This window comes from Choristoneura fumiferana, chromosome 15 (genome assembly GCF_025370935.1).
Source record: "Choristoneura fumiferana chromosome 15, NRCan_CFum_1, whole genome shotgun sequence".
NCBI classification, from domain to species: Eukaryota; Metazoa; Arthropoda; class Insecta; order Lepidoptera; family Tortricidae; genus Choristoneura; species Choristoneura fumiferana.
The window spans coordinates 5710978-5730547 of NC_133486.1; the positions used below are offsets into that span (position 1 = coordinate 5710978).

Below are 19570 nucleotides of genomic sequence, written 5' to 3' on the forward strand. Positions count from 1 at the left end.
AATTCCGTTTATAAATTATTATTTGATAATGCGTAACTTGCGTCATAGTTTTAAGTACGAAAGATGCCGATTCTTTGCCTTTAAGATGTTTGTTTTGGGAAGAAGTTTAATAGTATGTTTGAAATTCCCGATCCTGGTGTACTAATCAAGAGAAGTTCACACTTCTCCCACTCACCGGTTGCTAAACGAAGATATTCACTCTTCGCCACTGATAAGTTAAATGAATGATAAGTTTACCTACCTACCTTTGCTAGCCCCGGGTTTCCCATACTTTTTCATGACTTTCAAAGTTCAATATCTCAAAATCGGCTGAACCGATTTTCACCAAACATAGCTAAAAAACTAATGCAAAGAAACTAGCTTTCACGTGAAAAAAACAGCATCGAAATGCCACAGACTGACAGACATTAGCGTCAAACTTAAAACACCTCTCTTTTTGCGCCAGGGATTAATAATAAACAGAGATGGCATAAAAATATCTTTTTTCACACCTCTCCTTCAGAAAAGTAACTTTGCCTCCCTAACGAGAGGGAGCAAAGTGCAACTTTTCTGTTCAGGGCTTTTCTTAGTGTTTTATTGCAAAGGCCATTTTTTGAAGTTGATAATTGTAAAGCCACGCCAGTTTCTATGCTGGTTGTTCTTTAATAATATTTAGATTATTTTTTTCAAGTTTCTTAATGCTCGGTGTGAAAAGTTGTATGAGCCACTCGGGAGCAAAATTATTTTAATCTTGGGCGTTAACACTTGAATCCCTCATTACGCTCAGGATTCTACTTTATAATCCCTCGCTACGCTCAGGATTCTATTGTAGAATCCTTCGCTACATTCTGGATTCAATGTACGCCCTCGCCGTAAATACACCATTTTGCTCCCTTGTGACACAAATACTTTTAACTTAAAATACCAGGAACTTGTTAGATTGGTGAAACAGACTTAGGGGCTGTTTCACCACCCATTGATTAATTTTAACGGACATATCCGTGAGTCATCAGTTATCAATGTGATGCCGTCTCCGTCTTTTCAACCAAAACGAACAGAGAACAAACGGCATCACATTTATCCGTCAGATAAAATTAATCAATGGATAGTGAAACAGAGGGTTAGTGTGGCAAACGGTAGTCAATAGTTCCCCAGTACTTGGTTAGAAACTTTTCAATTTGTCTGTTATCTTTAGATCAGTTTGCGTGCATTTTAGAATATCGATTGCGTTTGAATAGACGGATAGCTTAAATGTTTCCATAATTGTATTCGAACCTACAATTTTACTTCAAATAGACTGATTTACCTACTCCATACTAATTTATTATAAAGGCTAAAGTGTGTGTTTGTATGTTTGTTCGTCTTTTACGTCGAAACCGAGCGACGGATCGACGTGATTTTTGGCATAGAGATAGTTTATGGGCGAGAGAGTGACATAGGCTACTTTTTATCCCGATAAAATACACAGTTCCATAACCAAATTCCACGCGGACGAAGCCGCGGGCAAAAGCTAGTTAAATTATAATTTTGACATTTACATCTCCAATACATTGTTTTTGACGGTGGAAGCATCCTACACTTCCGCGAACGTATATATATGTACTTAGTTAAAATGTTTAGACTTTGATTACAGTGGTTGAAATTTATAACTATACCTACTGATCCCGTGGAAATATCGGGATAAAATACTTTTACAGGAGGCTACTGCCTTTGCGTTATTTTATTCCAGATCTTCAACTATCGACATATCAAATTCCATCCAGCTGTTTTAGCGTGAAGAAGTAAAAATACAAACATAATCACAAAACTTCGCGTGTAAAATATTAGTCGGATAATTACACAATGACGTGTCTCATGTCTTTTCCTTTTTATAAGCTTTTATTGAACTTGCAATTTATGTAATTATGTATGTATGTGCGGGTCAAATCTTGCAACCGAATTTTATCCCACTTCCAGTGGTCAGATTGATTAAAATTTGGCATACTTATGCAAGTGTTGTCTGTGTGTGATTTTAGGGTAGGTATTTAAAGATACAATAATAATAACAAATTGTAACAAAAGGTAGTCGCATGTCAGTAGCGAGTTTTATATTACCCTATGTAACAAGAAAGTACGTAGGTATATTTCGAAATAAAACACGTCATTTCAGATAATAATAATATGGCAGTGACATCCTAGGTGTCTAGCCAGGATCGTCTCCGCTGGAAGGAATTCATCAACGACTTGAAATTTGGTACGGAAATGCAGTTTGGATCACAATGCAATTAAAGACAACAAAAAAATACAGTTAATAAAAAGGGTTTTATTTAAAATGATAATTTTAACAAAAACTATTTACTTATACTACTACTATTTACTTTTTGAGATACATTTTTTATGCGACGTCTTTACTTTACTCCCGAATTGTGTCCCGAATTGGTATAGTGCCTATTAAATTATTGGAATTATACCTTTACAGTTTTGTGGTACTAGTCAGGGCAATGAATTTTTAGGCAAAGTTAGGCGGCGTAAGGTATAGTTCTGTGCGATCTGATGTCCGATTGAGCATAAAAAGCAAGCTTTGTCATACAGGTCCGGGTTTCTGGGGCCTCATCAACCCCCAGTGGAGCATGTGCAACAAGGGTCGCCGGCAGAGCCCCGTCAACATCGAGCCGGAGAAACTACTCTTCGATCCATGGCTGAGGGACATACAGTTTGACAAACATAAGGTAAGAAACGCGTGTGTAAACCAGGCAGGACCTGTCCCTGATGCCTGGATGCTTTAGGCGTCAAACCGAGGAAGCGAAGCTTTTAGGTACCGGGTGGGCCTAACATGAGCAAATAATTAAATCATAGATCAGGGATGGGGAAATAGCGGCCCGCGGGCCAACTCCGGCCCGCGATCAAAACTCGTCATCTAAATTCATCTCGTCATCTCAAGTGTTTTAACCCTTGTATTATAGATACCTACATGATTTATTTTTGTTCTTCCTTGATTAGAATAAAAATTATTCAATAAATTCTCCCTGACCCGCGGAAATGTTGTAATTATTGTATATGGCCCATCTCTAAATCTATTGCATGCATGAAAAGATTGATGAATGTAGAGGAAGCGAGAGTTGTATGCCAGGATCGTAGCAAGTGAAAGGTCGAATCGGAAGATGTAGTCTCTGCCTACCCCGTTGGGAAGGACGCGTGATTTTATGTATGTATTTACTCAGTACTCAGTCTACTCGTGACCACGGCCACGTTATAATGTTTTTTTTTCTTTATTCGACTGGTTGGCAAACGAGCAAGTGGGTCTCCTGGTGGTAAGAGGTAAATTAAATACCTATTACTCGTGTGTTTAGCGTGAGAAGTCCTGTTTGTGGTATAGACCGTACTCGTCAAACTGAACGACATTAGTTCAGCGACTTTTAAAAATAATATTTTTTGTCAAACCAGAACAAGAACACATAGAAAAATAAAAAAAAGAGTTCTGTGATGCGTGCTGTTGAAATATGACGTATTACTTTCATGACAGTATGATGACATGAATGAGCAACAGCATTTCAATTTCACACACGTAGCTTAATGATCGTTTTATATTAAAAATTGCAGCTGTGTCAATCAAGTATTTATAAAAAATAAAGTGCAATAGTGCATCCGGGTCGCTGATATGCGCAATTCATACCTACTAGCTTGACTTATGGACGATGTTTTTAAACTTGTAAATCGCATTATGTAGAGGAATATTAAATAGATATATAGGTATCACTTAGTTTAGTAACTGTACTGTAGTGTTTCAACAAACTAAGTGAGAGAGTGAGTGACAGTTATACTATATTTTTTTAGAGAAACGTATCATTCCTGATTCGTCATATTCCTAATTGGTCATATTCCTAATTGGACACTTTCCTAACTGGTCATATTCCTAACTCGTCATTGTACAGTCAAATGAAATTACGAACACGTGCTTACAGTTAGTTAGGTTAAGATTATTTTTTATGACCACCCAGAACCGATGTACCTAATAAGTGCCCCGAATCGGTTCTGGGTGGTCATAAAAAAATAACCTTAATCTAACAGAAGATTTAAATATTATAATTAATTTTGTGCAGGCAAATGTACATGGTATGACGAGTAAGGAATATGATGAATCAGGAATATGACGAGTTTATGACCAGTTAGGAAAGTGTCGAATTAGGAATATGACGAATCAGGAACAAATCAAAGAAACTTAAAAATCATGTTGTGTACCATACCTACATATTATTTTTATATTTTAACTCACTCTTTATCTAAATTAATACAGAAGGAAAGAAAAAACAATAATAACTATTTATATGTATAACTATCTTAAACTAAAAAAGTTCGACCATTTAGATTCAGAAAACAATACATACAAGTAGGTGCGATACCCTCGACGTTAAAACATAATTTGAAAATGAACGTTAATACGTAGTTAGCGGGTAGGTAAATAGATTTAGCCAGCGATCGGATCGACCGCGGCCGGCGGACGCAATCGCCGCTTTTCACAGCTTACCGCCATTCAGAGGCTTTCCCTTACCACATAATTTAATAACCCGGTAATTAAACAGATGTTCTTCAAATACAGGGTATTTGTTAGTGACAAAAAATAATAAACTGGCAATGCACCTATAATTCCACTGAAAAGTTGAGCAACAACATAAACATAAAATAAAACATGAATTATGTATCAGTTGGTAGGATTGCTATTCCAGCCGAGACTAATATAAAGCTTTTCTCAAAAATGGTGAAAAATTCTGAAATAGAATAAACTTTTTCTCAAAATATATTGTAAAATTTAATTTTATTCCAATATTTTTCTTATGCTTTCCCGCCTTTTTTCACTAAAAATAAACTGCAGGTGTATTTTTCCACCGAAAACACCACAAGCTATTTCAGACCCAATAGAAAAAATCCGGAGTTCCAACAAAATATCTGATACCGCCCATTAGATTTGGCTGTATACGACTTGTGCCAACATTTCCATGGCCTTTTTAACTTTAAAAAAAAATGTGACTAATCAGTCCAGTACCTGCAATCGCAGGCGCGATAATTCATTATTGTCGAGCTAGCGCGCCTGCAATCTTTTTAACTTTTTAATTTTTCGCTGACCATAAACTATGCACTTCACCTTCTGATATGTAAAGAATAATGTCAACTTTTACGGACATTTTTGAGAAAAAGACTATATCAGAATATTCGGCCATTTTTACAGAAAAGTGTCCAGATAAATGAGGCGGTTGAAATGCTCGAATAATCGCCCAAAAAGACTCCAAAAACCAATCTTAAAAGTTCCGATGCAATTTCTCCTTGTACAATTATTTTCAGTGCAAAACCCAATCGAGAAAGCCCCGTAATCCTGCACTGCACGTGTTTTGCAAAAAGGCCTCCGATAGCAAATGCGATAGGCTATCGCTACGCATATATTAGCATGACATTACCAACAGTAATTCAACCTAAATGAATAATTCTGTAGTGCACCGTTACAATATTCATTAGGCATACACTCTGTAACAGTTATATGTACACCTACGACATAGTCAAACAGCTGTATAAAGTTCCTACGATCTTGACAATAGAGTCGACCGTACAAGGTTTTGAACGCTTCGTCGCGAGGTATATCTGTTGTGAACTGTACATACGGCTCTCCAAGCGATTGTAACTATAGTATTACAGCTCTTAAAGCTCTAAATTGTCCAGTTTGTCTGTTGGTGTTTTGTTGGTAGCTGCGCTGCTCCTTGCATTTTTTATTGGCAATTTCGCTGCACTTGGGTTTTGAGATGTGAGATTCGGTTTTGTCGACGAGGATGCTTTTATAGTTTAGTTATTAGAATTGGGTGGTTAAAGTGTTCCTAATACAAAATTTACAAGTGCTGTCAGCCTGTAAAGCAGTCTGATGGTTTGATGATCTTGAAAGTAGTAAAAATGTACTGCATTTATCTGTAGGTACTCGTAAGCCAGAGTATTTTTCTTTACGACCCGGGATACTACTTAATTATTTTGTCATCAAAAATATTTTACTTCATTCCTACTCAAAATATAAATTATACTACCTAAGATAAAATAAAAAAGATAGGAAATAGAAACGTAAGAAAAAAAACATAAAAACACTGGATCCCTAAAAGCTTCACGATCGAACCGCATAACACCGCTACTGATATTTCTTACTAACACCAGCTATAAAGAAGCAACGCAGCGGGCGGTAGATGCTATCAATCAATGGGTCGCACCTTGATTAGAATCCCAGAAAGTTACGCTTTGAGTGGAGATGACATATTGCTCGGTAGCACGCGAACGATGAGTTACGGCCTTCTAGATATGGCGGTAGCGAAAATGACCTAGTTAAATGGCTCTGTAAAATTATTTTATAATAACGATGGCATTTTATGATCCTTTTTATGATGATTGTCGCGTTTTACTGTTAAACACAATAAGCATTTCTGAATATAAACCAATCAAACACAGTCATAGAAAAAAAAAGATAATCACATGAGAGGTTCACGTTATTCATAGATTTACAAAATTCTGTTTAGTCCAAAATAACGTCTACGCAAAATACATAAATCATTTAAACATCTCTCTTGCGGCTTGTTCCTGCTCTAATTTAAAGTTATCATTATCATCATCATCACTCATACAGATTCAGTTTGTAAAACCTTTAGGTACATGGGGTTTCCAGTCAAAATAATCCAATCGATTGCTTAAATATTCCGACTGGGTTCGTTTTAAAAACCTTGTATCCTAACGTATCCTATTAGCACAAGACTCCGTTAAAAATTATAGAACTTTACTACATAGAATTCCCACGTGGGAGTGGGGTATGGGAATGTCATGTATGAACAGTGTAAGGTTATATTTTATAGACTGGTTACAGTCGTGGTCAAAGATATGTTTACATTTTACTACCTTGTCGCTATCACATCACATTTGCAACTTCATATAAAATTGCCACAAGGCTTACAGCGACGAGGTACTAAAGCGTACAGATATCTTTGACCTTGACTGTATTATGTAGGTATAGTTAACCACTTGCTCGCTCGCTCGGCGGCGCTCTAATAACCACTTCATACGCTCGCTTTACGGTCTCGCAATGTAAAGCAACTTTTACATTTTTTATTCCAAGTTTAAACTGGGCTTGTGAATCTAAAAAGGACAATATATCCCCAGGTCAGCGGAGTTCTCCAGAACACAGGGCAGTCCCTGGTCTTCCGTGTGGAGAAGGACTCCAAGCACCAAGTTAACATCAGCGGGGGGCCGCTATCTTACCGGTACCAATTCGAGGAGATATACTTCCACTATGGCTTGGAGGACAACAGGGGGTCTGAGCATCAGATTGACCATCATACGTTTCCTGGAGAGGTAAGAAGAATACAATTCAAAATTTACAATACAAACGTCAACGCAATACAAATCAGTATACTGACGTAATAAAAAAACAGGCAGGGTAGAAAATAAGCAGTCTTATGCAAAAGTAATCTCTTCCTGATTACCGTATAAATAACTAGATGTACTTAATAACAAACACCAAAGTAGTTAGCGGACACAAAGAAACTTGTCTGGTCTGGATAATATTTTTTTATTCTGTAATTTTGTTTTTTTTACTCAGAGTCACGAGCAGGCACCATCAGCCAAATAAGTGGTCATCAATTTTTTTAAACAAGTTCCTGTCAAATGAATATGTCGCTAAAGTCGAAATTTTATGTTGCCAGACACGTCTTTTGGCATTATTGTTTAATGAAAGAAAGAAAGAAAGAAAGAAAGAAAAGTTTATTTTGGCTCCAAAATGTACCACCTAAAACTAAGACTAGAACTAGCACTAAAACTATGTTACTAGGTGACACGGCATAATGATAATGATAATGAAATGACATGCAAACGATTATCACATTTAAGGTGGTAGAGCACATATTGTAGACTATTTACTTTCAAGAAATATTGTATCTAGATTTGCTAGCTTTTTATGATTTCAGAACTTAAAGTGCTCGTATGAATGTATCTTCAAATCTTGCAAGTCAATCATTTTTACCCACCTCAAGGGATTGGTCGGATTGACTTGAACCAAATCAAATCAAATCATTTATTTTGGCTAAAACATACACAAAGTTGGTACAAACGACATGTCAGAAATTTTAGTTACATAATATTATGACAATGCAAGTACATACCTCTAGATTTTTTCATGCAATTTATGAAATAATAATGTCTCATCACAAAACGAAATTTATAGAATTATTTTTCATCGAAATTGATAGTGCTTGATAGTTTGAGTGAAATATGAACAAAAAATAATGTCAATAATTCTAAAATGCCCTTTAACCTAACTAGGTTTGATTAATATTGGAATGAACACTTATGAGTAACTAAACTAGGGGCCATAAATGCGTCAAAATAGACAAACAGTTTTTTTTATCAAGCAGCTGGCCAACGAGCAGGCGGGTCACCTGATGGTAAGTGAACACAATGGACACAAACAGCATTATTAGGACTGCGGGTGCGAGTTTCATTTAAATATGCTTATCAAACTTCTATTACCAAACATTCGTCTGACATTTACTTTCTCCAGCCAAACAAAAGAAAACTTTGCTTATTAAAAAGTCCAAAAAAAATTCAACACATCGTCGTCACCAAAAGTAAAAAGCGACCGAAAAAGTTGGCACCCAATACCTCTCTAAAAGGGTTATTGGACCTTAAAAACGTGAAAATTCCGAACTTTAGCAAATTAACACCTCCAAGTTGCCGCTATCGGCCATTCATTTGTTGAACTTCAGCCATCGCCCTCAGTTTGCCCGCAACTTGTGCTAATTGCAAATGAATGGAATGGGTTTAATTTTTAAGTGCCTTTGCTCAGTGTGACGGCGACTTTTCTAGCGGTTGGCTTTTTTTAATGATTTTCTTGGTGAAATATTAGTGAATGAAGCAAACTTGGCTTGTAACGTATTTATACGTTTTCAAACTACCTACAGTTCAAATAAGAACAACGTTACTCTTCAAACTCGAAGTACTGATTTTTTTTTGCCGAACATCCCTCAAACAAAAATGAAATGTTTGACGAACATTTACTTGAGCGTTCCCTAGAAATGATCGCGGCAATGCTCGTTTGCAATGTTTGGCTCATGCTTGGCTCTGTCCGATGTTCAGTTTGACAATTTAATAAGTTTTGTTAAAATTTCATTTTTAATACAAGATTTTTTTGCTGACTGTACTTTTTGTTGACTGTACATGCATTGTCATCTAATCTGCATATCCGTACCAAATTTCAAATCGGTACTATTAACCATTGAGGAGTTCCCTCCTGCGGAAACGATCCTGGCAGAACCACCAAGATGTTACTACCATATTATTGTATTATGACCAAATTTAGGTACATAAGTATACTAAATTTAAAGTCAATCGGACCGCTAAAAATGGGTCAATTTTAGCATCCAAGTTTTGCAAATAAATATAAACAGGGCAAGCTTGTAAAAGCAGTGAATGCTCGATGTTCATATCTATAACTGATTGCTCAAGTTTATCAGTACTTTCTGATCATTTACTGATATAAATAGCTTATGTTTTTCTTACCAGATCCAACTTTATGGGTTCAACAAGGAGTTGTACCACAACATGTCTGAGGCCCAGCACAAGTCTCAGGGCATCGTGGGCATCTCACTCATGGTTCAAGTAAGACTTTCGCTTCTCATCATCCAGCCTTTGTCAGTCCACTGCTAGACATAAGCCTTTCTCATAGGTACACCTTCTTCTTCAACCCCTGCACGCTGCCTTGCCAATATGATCACCTCACCTAGCTAGAGGGCCCGTGCCGTAACCGGTTTTAGGATATGGCGATTTATCTCTTCCATTACCTATCGTAAACGGCAACTTAGAGATTTGGTGTAAGAGTGGGCATCAGTGCTCTCTTTTGCCAAATACAAACTCCGCACTCCAAGCACTAGTTAGTGTGGAAGGCAAAAGGAAATCACCAGACTATTTTTTCAAGAATGTTGTCATGAAGGTAAGTAAGTATACTAATACCGATAACGACTCCGTCAAAACTACCAACTTAGAAGAGAGAGCGAGAGAGAGAGAGCTACAGGGCGCCCTATCCTACTACGTTTGCCGTCACGCGGTCTCTTCTCAAGAACCAGTCAGCACCAGTAGGCGTTAGCCATTTCAGCTTCCTAATGCGCTAAACTGTGTTGATGACTTTGTTTACATTTTAATAATAGTTCTAATAAAGAATCTGGTGCTGAACCTTGAATAAAATCTTTTTTAAAAAGACAATGAATACTTAACTGCTATTTTGTTGCTATTCTGCTTTTAAATGCTATATCAAAAATACTGTACCTATCCAATATTCAAGTTAGAAAAGATAATTCAAAAAGTTATTAAAGTTGTTAGTTAAGTTAAGTTGGTTTTGTTACAGATTGGTGAACCGACAAATAAGGAGCTGAGGTTAATAACCAGTGCTTTTAGCAAAGTCACATATAGAGGTGAGTCTAAAATGCCGTCTACACTACACTACCAGTATAAGTATTTTATGACATTATCATTAAGTTAAAGTTTATTTCACGGGTTTATACGAACCAACTGGAATTTTTATAAGTTCATATAGTAAATTAATAAAGATACCTATCATGATAATCATTTCAAAATGGTTAAGGTAAACGCACGAGCGCTCGCCACTATCCCAGTAGTTACTTCATTAGGTGATGATAAGCTGGCTGTCATCTATTGGGCATTGGTATGTCGAGTATCGGGGCATTTACCTTATTCCGAAGGGCTAAAGACCACCATCATTTACAATGGAGACACCTCTTTAAGAAGAACCTGTCCTTTTTAAAGATAGTGCAGTTATTTGATGAAAAAAAAACGATTGTGTGCTTTAACTTCAGTTTTTGCAAAATGTTAACCTTTAGTTGTATACAAAATGATTCTTAATTTCTTCTACCAATTATATAGCATCTTGCCACTTATCTGATATCTCAAATGTAATAGTTATTTACGGCCAAAGTTCAACAATGTCTTTCAATAAGATACCAAAGTTTATCTCATCTCCACAGGCAGTTCCTTCCCCATCAAGCACCTCCCTCTCAGTTCACTGCTCCCCAACACCCAGCAGTACTTGACTTACGAGGGCTCCACCACGCACCCTGGCTGCTGGGAAACCGCTGTCTGGATCATTTTCAATAAGCCCATCTACATTTCTAAGCAAGAGGTACCCTTTCGACTGTTTCGACATACATCTGTACTTCTTTGTCACAGACTCAAAATTCTTGTTGAAGATATTGCAAATGATAGAAAGTTTCTATGATTGCCTGGAGGTAATTTTTAGGGTTCCGTAGTCAATCAGGAATCATTAGATAGGTCTTTTAAAATAACTGGGGGCTTGGCGGGACGATTTTTCGATTCAGTGATCTGTTAAAATCGAGTTAAAAATTCAGAATGGCAGTAAGTAGGTACATCAAATTTACAAGGAAAATTTTAACGGCTAAGATTGCTTGAGAATTATTAGTAGTTTAAGGGGCTGTTTCACCATCCATTGATTAGTGTTAACTGGCGGTTAGGTGTGATGCCGTCTCTATTTGTTTTGTTCGAATAGACGGAGACGGCATCACATTTAACTGTCGGTTAACGCTAATCAATGGATGGTGTAACAGCCCCTAAGAGTAAATAGCAGCCTACGGTATAAAATATACCTAAACTTGGAAGATTCCGTCCGTATACACAATAAGAAATCCTTTGAAAAATATTACTTGATTTTTCGTAATGGCTACGGAACCCTATCTTGGGCGTGTCTTGGCCGGTTTTTTTAAAGTGGAAATGCTTAACATTAACGTATACAAACTTATTGACAAATCTACGCTGATGACGATCGACGACTTGATTTCTCTATAATGATTTCCAATTCTTATACAGATGTATGCCCTCCGCCGCCTAATGCAAGGTTCGGAACAGTCTCCGAAAGCCCCGCTTGGCAACAACGCGCGGCCTTCCCAGCCCTTGCACCACCGCACCGTCAGAACTAACATCAACTTTAACAAGCAAGGCTCTCAGGTAAGTAACGTCAGGGGTTCGGTACCGATTTTTTTTAGGGCATATGAGCCGTACTCTCCATCTCACAGCGGAAGTCAGATATGTTCAGTTACACAAAAGTGGCGAGCTTTTGTTGTCAGTGATGAAATAAACTTTAATACTTTCCAATTTGTTAGTGCGTGGTATTCTAAATGAGTTTCTTAATACAATATTGCGACTTTCTCCTCTATTTATGCGCACAGATTTGTTCTGAATTACGGAACTCGTCAGTGAAATATGATCCTTTTCGGAATACAATCGCTACGATAAACCTTTAGTTCATTAGGAACTTCAATTCAACTGCCATACCTACTTAAAAGTTACGCGTGAGAAACCGTGTTTTATTAACTGGAGAGTTCAAACAAGTAATAAACGAAAATGGTTAGAATTAACTATTTCGACTAAACATACAGCTCATAACTCTTAATCTAAAATCTCGAACTCTCGCAATTAACAAAACAAACGTCAAAACTACGTAACTAAGCACTATCACTGTCATAATGTCTGTTAACGTGAAATAACCAGCTAACTACCAATCAGAGCGCTGCAGCACTGAGTAACTCCCAATGGGACGGCAGCAATGAACAATAAAAACAGCTCAAATGAACAAGGTACAACGTATAAACAAGACAAAATAAACAGTGCTATGTCAAACTATTATGATGGCTTAGAATTTTTTATATTTAATTTTTTTGTTCTGCCTAAGGCTTGCTATTCAAAAGGTATTACTAAAGCCCCGTCGTCTGTCCGTCTTCGCTTGACCTATTCTTCTTCTTCTAACACCTATCTAATACAGACGAAATTAAATAGACCATGTTTACCTACTCTCCAGTATAGGTAGAGTCATTCACAATGACGCGTGCCGTGGTTCTTATTACAATGTCATTAATGTCTAATTTTGACACAATCACGCGTATTCGTGGATGGCACTAGGTATAAGCACGTAAACACTCACGCACACTTTAAATGAAAACAAAGTAGGTGTAAATACTTTCAGATAAAAACATTTATTCTGTTTCTGGGCTTTATTACAATCATGTTTTTTTACAGCTTTTTTACGAGCGCTTTCGGAAAGACCTACTTACATTACTAAGAAAAAAGTGCCGCAAGAAACTTGGCACAAAGAGATTTTTGCTATACAATTCCAATTATCTTAACTATGAAGCTAGCAGTACAAAATAAATTTTAAATTTATAGATTTAAAATTACAAAAAAGTGCATAATCCCATTATGGGGTCACTTAGTTAAAAGTCTAACCCCCTGTTTCACTATCCATTGATAAAATTTATTTGACGGATAAATGTGATGTCGTCTCTGTTTGTTTTGTTCGAATAGACGGAGACGGCATCACATTTATCCGTCAAATAAAATTCATCAATAGGTAACAGCCAGCGTACCAGCAGCCAGCAGCGTTTGCGGTGAAGGAAAACATCGTGAGGAAACCTGCACAAACCTGCGAAGCAATTCAATGGTGTGTGTGAAGTTCCCAATCCGCACTGGCGCGTGGGAACTATGGCCCAAGCCCTCTTGTTCTGAGAGGAGGCCTGTGCCCAGCAGTGGGACGTATAAAGGCTGGGATGATGATGATGATGATGAGGTAACAGCCCCTAAAACTAAACAACTTAACCTTAACCTACGCACGGTGGAAGTTTAAAATACTTCCATCGTCAAAAAAAAATGGAGATGTAACTAGGTAATCCACATAAAATCAATACTTATCAAAATTAAAATAATAATTCTTTCTATAACATTTCACGATAAGTCTAGCCGTGCGAGTTAAAACCAAAAAATAAAAACGAATATACACCAAAATTTAAGATTTCTTTGCTCATAAAAGGTATTTCAAGAATAAGTGTGCTTGTGATATTCATGTCTTGACGTCTCGAGCACTTAGCAAGTGTCATGGCCACGTAAAGAAACTCGCGATTTTCTTCTAGATAGAGCTTTAGTTAAGATTTAAAATCAACGTTAAGATTTATTCTTATCCCAATCCATACTAACCAAATCCTACCTACCCTATATACCTGTACAAATCTGCGAAGCAATTCAATGGTGTGTGTGAATTTCCCAATCCGCACTGGGCCCGCGTGGGAACTATGGCCCAAGCCCTCTTGTTCTGAGAGGAGGCCTGTGCCCTTCAGTGGGACGTATATAGGCTGGGATGATGATGATGATGATGAATCCATATTAATATTATAAATGTGAACGTGTGTGTGTTTGTATGTTAGTCCGTCATTCACGTCGAAACGGAGCGACGGATCGACGTGATTTTGGCATAGAGATAGTTTATGGGCCAGAGAGTACCATAGGCTACTTTTTATCCCGGAAAAATGCACAGTTTCCGAGGCAGCGCGCGATAACTGATTTCCACGTGGACGAAGTCGCGGGAAAAAGTTAGTAATATTATAAATGAGACAGTTTGAGAATCAGTTAGTAACTCAATCTCGCAAAAACGTCTGTCATTTATCATCCCAGCCTGTATAGCCCACTGCTGGGCCCAGACCTCTTTTCAGAAAGAGAGAGCTTGGGCCGTAGTGCAGATTGGGAACTTGACACACACCGTTGAATTACTTCGCAATGGGCAAGTTTCCTCACAATAGTTTCCTTCATCCTAAAGCTCGTAGTTAATTTGTATTGTAATTTCGCACGTGGATTTTGAATAACTTAGTGCGAGTCCGGGTATGAACCCACGATCCTCTGCTTGAGAGCCCATAGGTTAAACCACTAGGTCACCACGGCTTTTACGTCACGTCACAGCTTTTGCAGAATAGCGCGAGTTTAGTATAGATATACCGTTTCCGTTGCCTTGATAACCCCTGACTAAGGTATCTACTAGTTAGCCATGGTCATTGATAATGTTTATTCATGAATTTAAACGGGACGTCGCCCTTGTGGTGTGTTGGACCTCGAGTTGAATTTCAGATGGCCGCTTTGGGTAACATAGCTTAGTAAAATAATTTGAAAATGGTCTTCAAGCCAATCATCATCATCATCATCATCATCGTCATCATCCCAGCCGTACGTCTCACTGTTGTGCAAATCCTCTCAGAGAATAAGAGGGCTACGGCTGTAGTTCCCACGCGAGTCCAGTGCGGATTCAGCACTTTACACACCATTGACTTGATTCGCAGACATATGCAGGTTTCCTCACCATGTTTTCCTTCGCCGTAAAGCTCGTGGTAAACTGCTTATTCGTACCTAATGTCAGTCACAAAAACTGGATGAAAATAAACTTGCAAGATTGAAACAAAAGCATGTAAAGGCGGAACATTTAAAGCGTTTTTTTTCTGATTCTTGTTGATTTTTTTCAGTTGAATGCCTTACATTAAGCAAAGCGTTGGTTTATTACTTATTTGTCGCTACACAACTGCACAGGCCTTCAGGTAATTAAGTGTTCTGCTGCTAATTCAGTTTGGACCATCTGCCTAGTGGACTAGGGTTAGAACACAGGCAGTGCAAGTCGAGCATTGGTACCAATCGATTAAGCACTAGTACACCAGCGCCATAACTCAATGGGGATGTTATTGTCTTACTGCTTGGTTATGGCTACATAATAAACAGCCAGTACTATGCCAAATGAAGCAAGGCACGTTTAGCTTCTGTAAATAATATCTTAGCTTTAACTAATATTTCTTGAGACTTAATTACGAAATTGAAAACTTAAATAAGACTTTTATTCCAGAACGCAGGAACTGGTTTGAATAAAAATTATAAGAGATCCCTAAGTTCGGTGTGCCTTTTGGCAAAGGCCTCCTCCAATTCCTTCCAGTGGACCCTATCTCTGGCACTCTCGACCAGATTGGACCTGATGTCTGCTTCAAGCCATCTTCCCATCTCTTGACTTGGTGACCCCTGTTTCTTATACCATCTCTTGGGTGCCAAATGGTAACCTGCTTACTCCACTTAGAAAGAAAGAAGTAGATATAATCACGAACTAATTATTGCTAAAATGGAGGAGGCATATGTCCAACAGTGGACGTCCTACGGCTGATATTATGATTGATGATGATGATGACGAAGTTTTTTACCTATATTACTTACTTTTATAATTATTTACGTCATCAGAATAGTTCGGTCTGGCAGTTGAATTGTAATTATAAGTTTACTTAATTCTCAGGGAAACTTTCTAAAATATACAGCACTCGTGCAAAATTACATATCTCTAAACTTAGCTTTTAAGATTTACATAATGAAAATTCCGTGGCAGTATCAGAATAACAACCAACGTAGAAAAGTTGACAACCCCCCGACATCATCATTGTAAAATTCAATATCACAAAAACCGGCAAGCCAATTTTAATGGAACATATCTCAGAACTACCGCAAGAAAACTCGCTTTCACCCAATAAAAACCGCATTGAAATCGGTTTATCCGTTTGAGAGCTACGACGTCGCAAACAGACAGACAGGTACCTAGACATTGGCGTCAAACTCACATCAAATAACCAACCATAAAAATTTCGTTTTTAATACAAGCTTTTTTTGCTGACTACTTTTTGTTGACTGTACCTGCATTTTCACCCAAACTACATTTGCATACCAAATTTCAAGTCGATGCTATTAACCGTTGAAGAGTTCCGTTCTGCGGAGACCATCCTGGCTGGACTGCCAGGGTGTCACGCGATTTACATAAGTATTTCAAATCAATCAATCAATCAATCTGACTACTGGAAGTTGGTCAAATTTAACTTGCAAGATTTGATTACAGAAAGACAGACAGACAGACAACGGGGCAAGTGAAACTAAATAAAAGCTTGTGAAAAGTACACAAAGACAGTTCTCATCTCAAGTTTTTATTTTTATTTTATGATGGCGATCGTACAGTCGTGTTCAGATGTTTTTGAACAAACCCCTGATATTTATTCTGTGTTACATTAAAAGCGGCTGCGCTGACTTCATCTGTAGCTCTATAGGTGTACAGAACACAGAATGTACACTATAGAGGTACTGCACCGGACTTCCGCCTATAAATCGCGGGGATCCCTGGCTAAGACGAGCTTGTTCGAGTCACGGCGTAAATAATATTTACACGTTAATTAATTCTGCTGCGCTGCGGTTGTGGTGTCAGCTCGAATAGCTTCGGCTTATTGAGCTCGTTTCTGATAAGATGAGTATTTAGCTTTTAGTTAGCTTAGTATTTTCAATTGAAGTTAAGTCGAATTAAGAGGGTGGCGGGAAAATTTGGAGGAATTCCCCAGACTGGACAGTCGGACACCGCCCCACGTAGACTACTTAAAAATCGAATGAAATATATAGGTATCATGGGGTAATTATTTAATACCAATAAACTAGTTCCAAAGTAAGCATAGTTTGTTTTATGGATACCAGACAACGGGTATACATACACATATTTATATAGATAAATACATGTTAAACATCCAGGGTTCGAGATCGAGAGTAAACATTCGTATTTTCGTACAAATTTGCTCCGACGGGAATCAAACTCGGGGCCTCAAGCTTCGTATTCAGATTTTCTCTAACCGCTGGGGCTGGGTCGTCTCAATACGGTATTTGACAACTCTTGATTTTGCCATATCTTAATATTATTATGAAAATATATATATACAGATAGTGTTTAGAGAAGAAAAATTTTAAATCAGTTGAAAATTGGATTTATAGTGATTTTTTGAAAAATCTATATAGGGTAAACCCTCCAGTGAATGAACCCCCCCCAGTGAATGAACAAAATCACGTTTTTTGCCTAAAATAAGCAATATAGCCATTTCCACCAACTGTCGTATTTTTTTTCTTACCGGCAACTCGATTTCCTATGCGATGGCAACAATCGGTAAATTTATTTTCGACCAATTTCAACATGGCAGGTGTTTGAAGTTCACGTATTTCTGCTTTTGAAGTTTTGTATGGAAAAATTAGATCCCAAGTAAGAACAGTGCATGTTTGGAGTAACATTTGAACTGCTTACTTCATGTATACCACTATAAAGTTTAGCTATTGGTTAGATTAAGAGTTAAATCTTCTATAATTGTACTCTTTAGTGGCTTATTTTGCGGTTAAGTTGATATTTTTAGGTGTTCCATTACTGGCTTATCAAATGTTCTAAAACCAGTAAATGAACAGTCTGTTCATTTACTGGTGTCGGCTCAATATAGTTTTTTTCCTAAAATTAAATGTTAACGTAATCGTATTAAGGTTGTGTTTTCAGATTCTGCATAGAAAACGATTCTGTTTCTTTGAACTAGTATTGGGACACTACGTGTTCATTCATAGGAATGAAAAATCTAGTAAATGGACTATAGAAATTTGGCTTTGTTCATTTACTAGATACCTACTAATCCTATGTATGAACAACTTAGGTAACGATGGACGTGATCGAAATGCACGATAGTTTTACTTCCTAAATTGGACTTGTTAATAATATTAGATTGTACAACAAGAGCATAAAACAAGCCATTTTACCCAAGACGTTCATATAGTCACCCGAGCCGGTACAACGAGGGTGGATAGACACGTCGAGGAGAAAATGGGGATTGCGAGGAAAGGAAATAGGAACAGTTAAAACAATTGTTCAGTTAATGTGTACCTTTTATTTGTCATGAATTACTATATAATTATATATTTTTTTGTTTTATTGATTTTATTTTTATATAAATTAAAAATGATTAAAAAATTATGTAGATTTTGCTTGTAGTAAGTTGCTTATTGTTATTAGCCACAATCTATAATTAAAAATTGGGTTGTTAAGATTTTTTTGTCCCAAATGATGATACTTTTAACTAATTAGAGACTGATTACAGACTGATTAGAATACGAGTATCAATAGAGTTTAATGTTTGTTATTTTTTTATAAAGCTCGGATTATCGTCACTGAAAAAATCTCGTACTTATCTAAAATCAATATGACAACAAAATTGAACCTTGATATAACGTTAATAAAGTTCACTCGGAAAAATTATCTATTTTGAGCTACGTTTTTTAAACAAAAGTAAATTAATCAATTAAGGTGCTTAATTTGTACCTACTTTAATAGAATTATATATGTATTTTTGTAATACAGAAACATAATTGGAATACTGAAGGTGCTGTACCTACCTCAAGATTTTATATAATAATAACTGAAGAAGAAGACTTCGTTTTATGTTAAAAATGCTTTTCTAAATGTTGATTAAAACTATCTAAATAATGTTCATTCACTGGGTTTTACTCTGTTCATTCATTAACTTTTTCGTTCATTTACTAGGTTTTTGGGTACTTTTTTATAAATTCTTCCATAACTCAAAAACTATACACGTAATAAAAAATCGCAGTATTTGAATTCTTGTTTATTAAATAACGATTGATTAAATTACATAAAACCATTACAATTATTAATAAGTACAGAGTAGTGATTTTTCAAAGTAGAAAAGTTTCTTAAGTGTTCATTCACTGGAGGTTTTACCCTACCTGTCTTTTTCTCAAACGCTTTTCTCTATGCAGCAAGTATGGCGGTACTGGCGTGTGACGTCACATGCCAGTATGTCTTTCTCTGTCTAATCTTGAATTTAAAACCTTTATAACTTTGTTATTTGTAAAGGTAGCTTAAAAATTGTTTTTC

The 19570-nt window shown here is 36.9% G+C and overlaps 1 protein-coding gene across 2 annotated transcripts in view; it reads left to right on the top strand.

Annotated features, from left to right (window-relative positions):
* Positions 1-19570, top strand: part of LOC141435443 (carbonic anhydrase-related protein 10-like) — a 96481-nt gene that overhangs the window by 66740 nt on the left and 10171 nt on the right. For both annotated transcript variants that reach the window (XM_074098124.1, XM_074098125.1), the window contains exons 4-9: positions 2551-2687; positions 7135-7326; positions 9532-9627; positions 10370-10436; positions 11007-11161; positions 11863-12000. In XM_074098124.1, coding sequence (XP_073954225.1) covers positions 2551-2687; positions 7135-7326; positions 9532-9627; positions 10370-10436; positions 11007-11161; positions 11863-12000 — 785 coding nt within the window. The remainder of the gene's footprint in view (positions 1-2550; positions 2688-7134; positions 7327-9531; positions 9628-10369; positions 10437-11006; positions 11162-11862; positions 12001-19570) is intronic.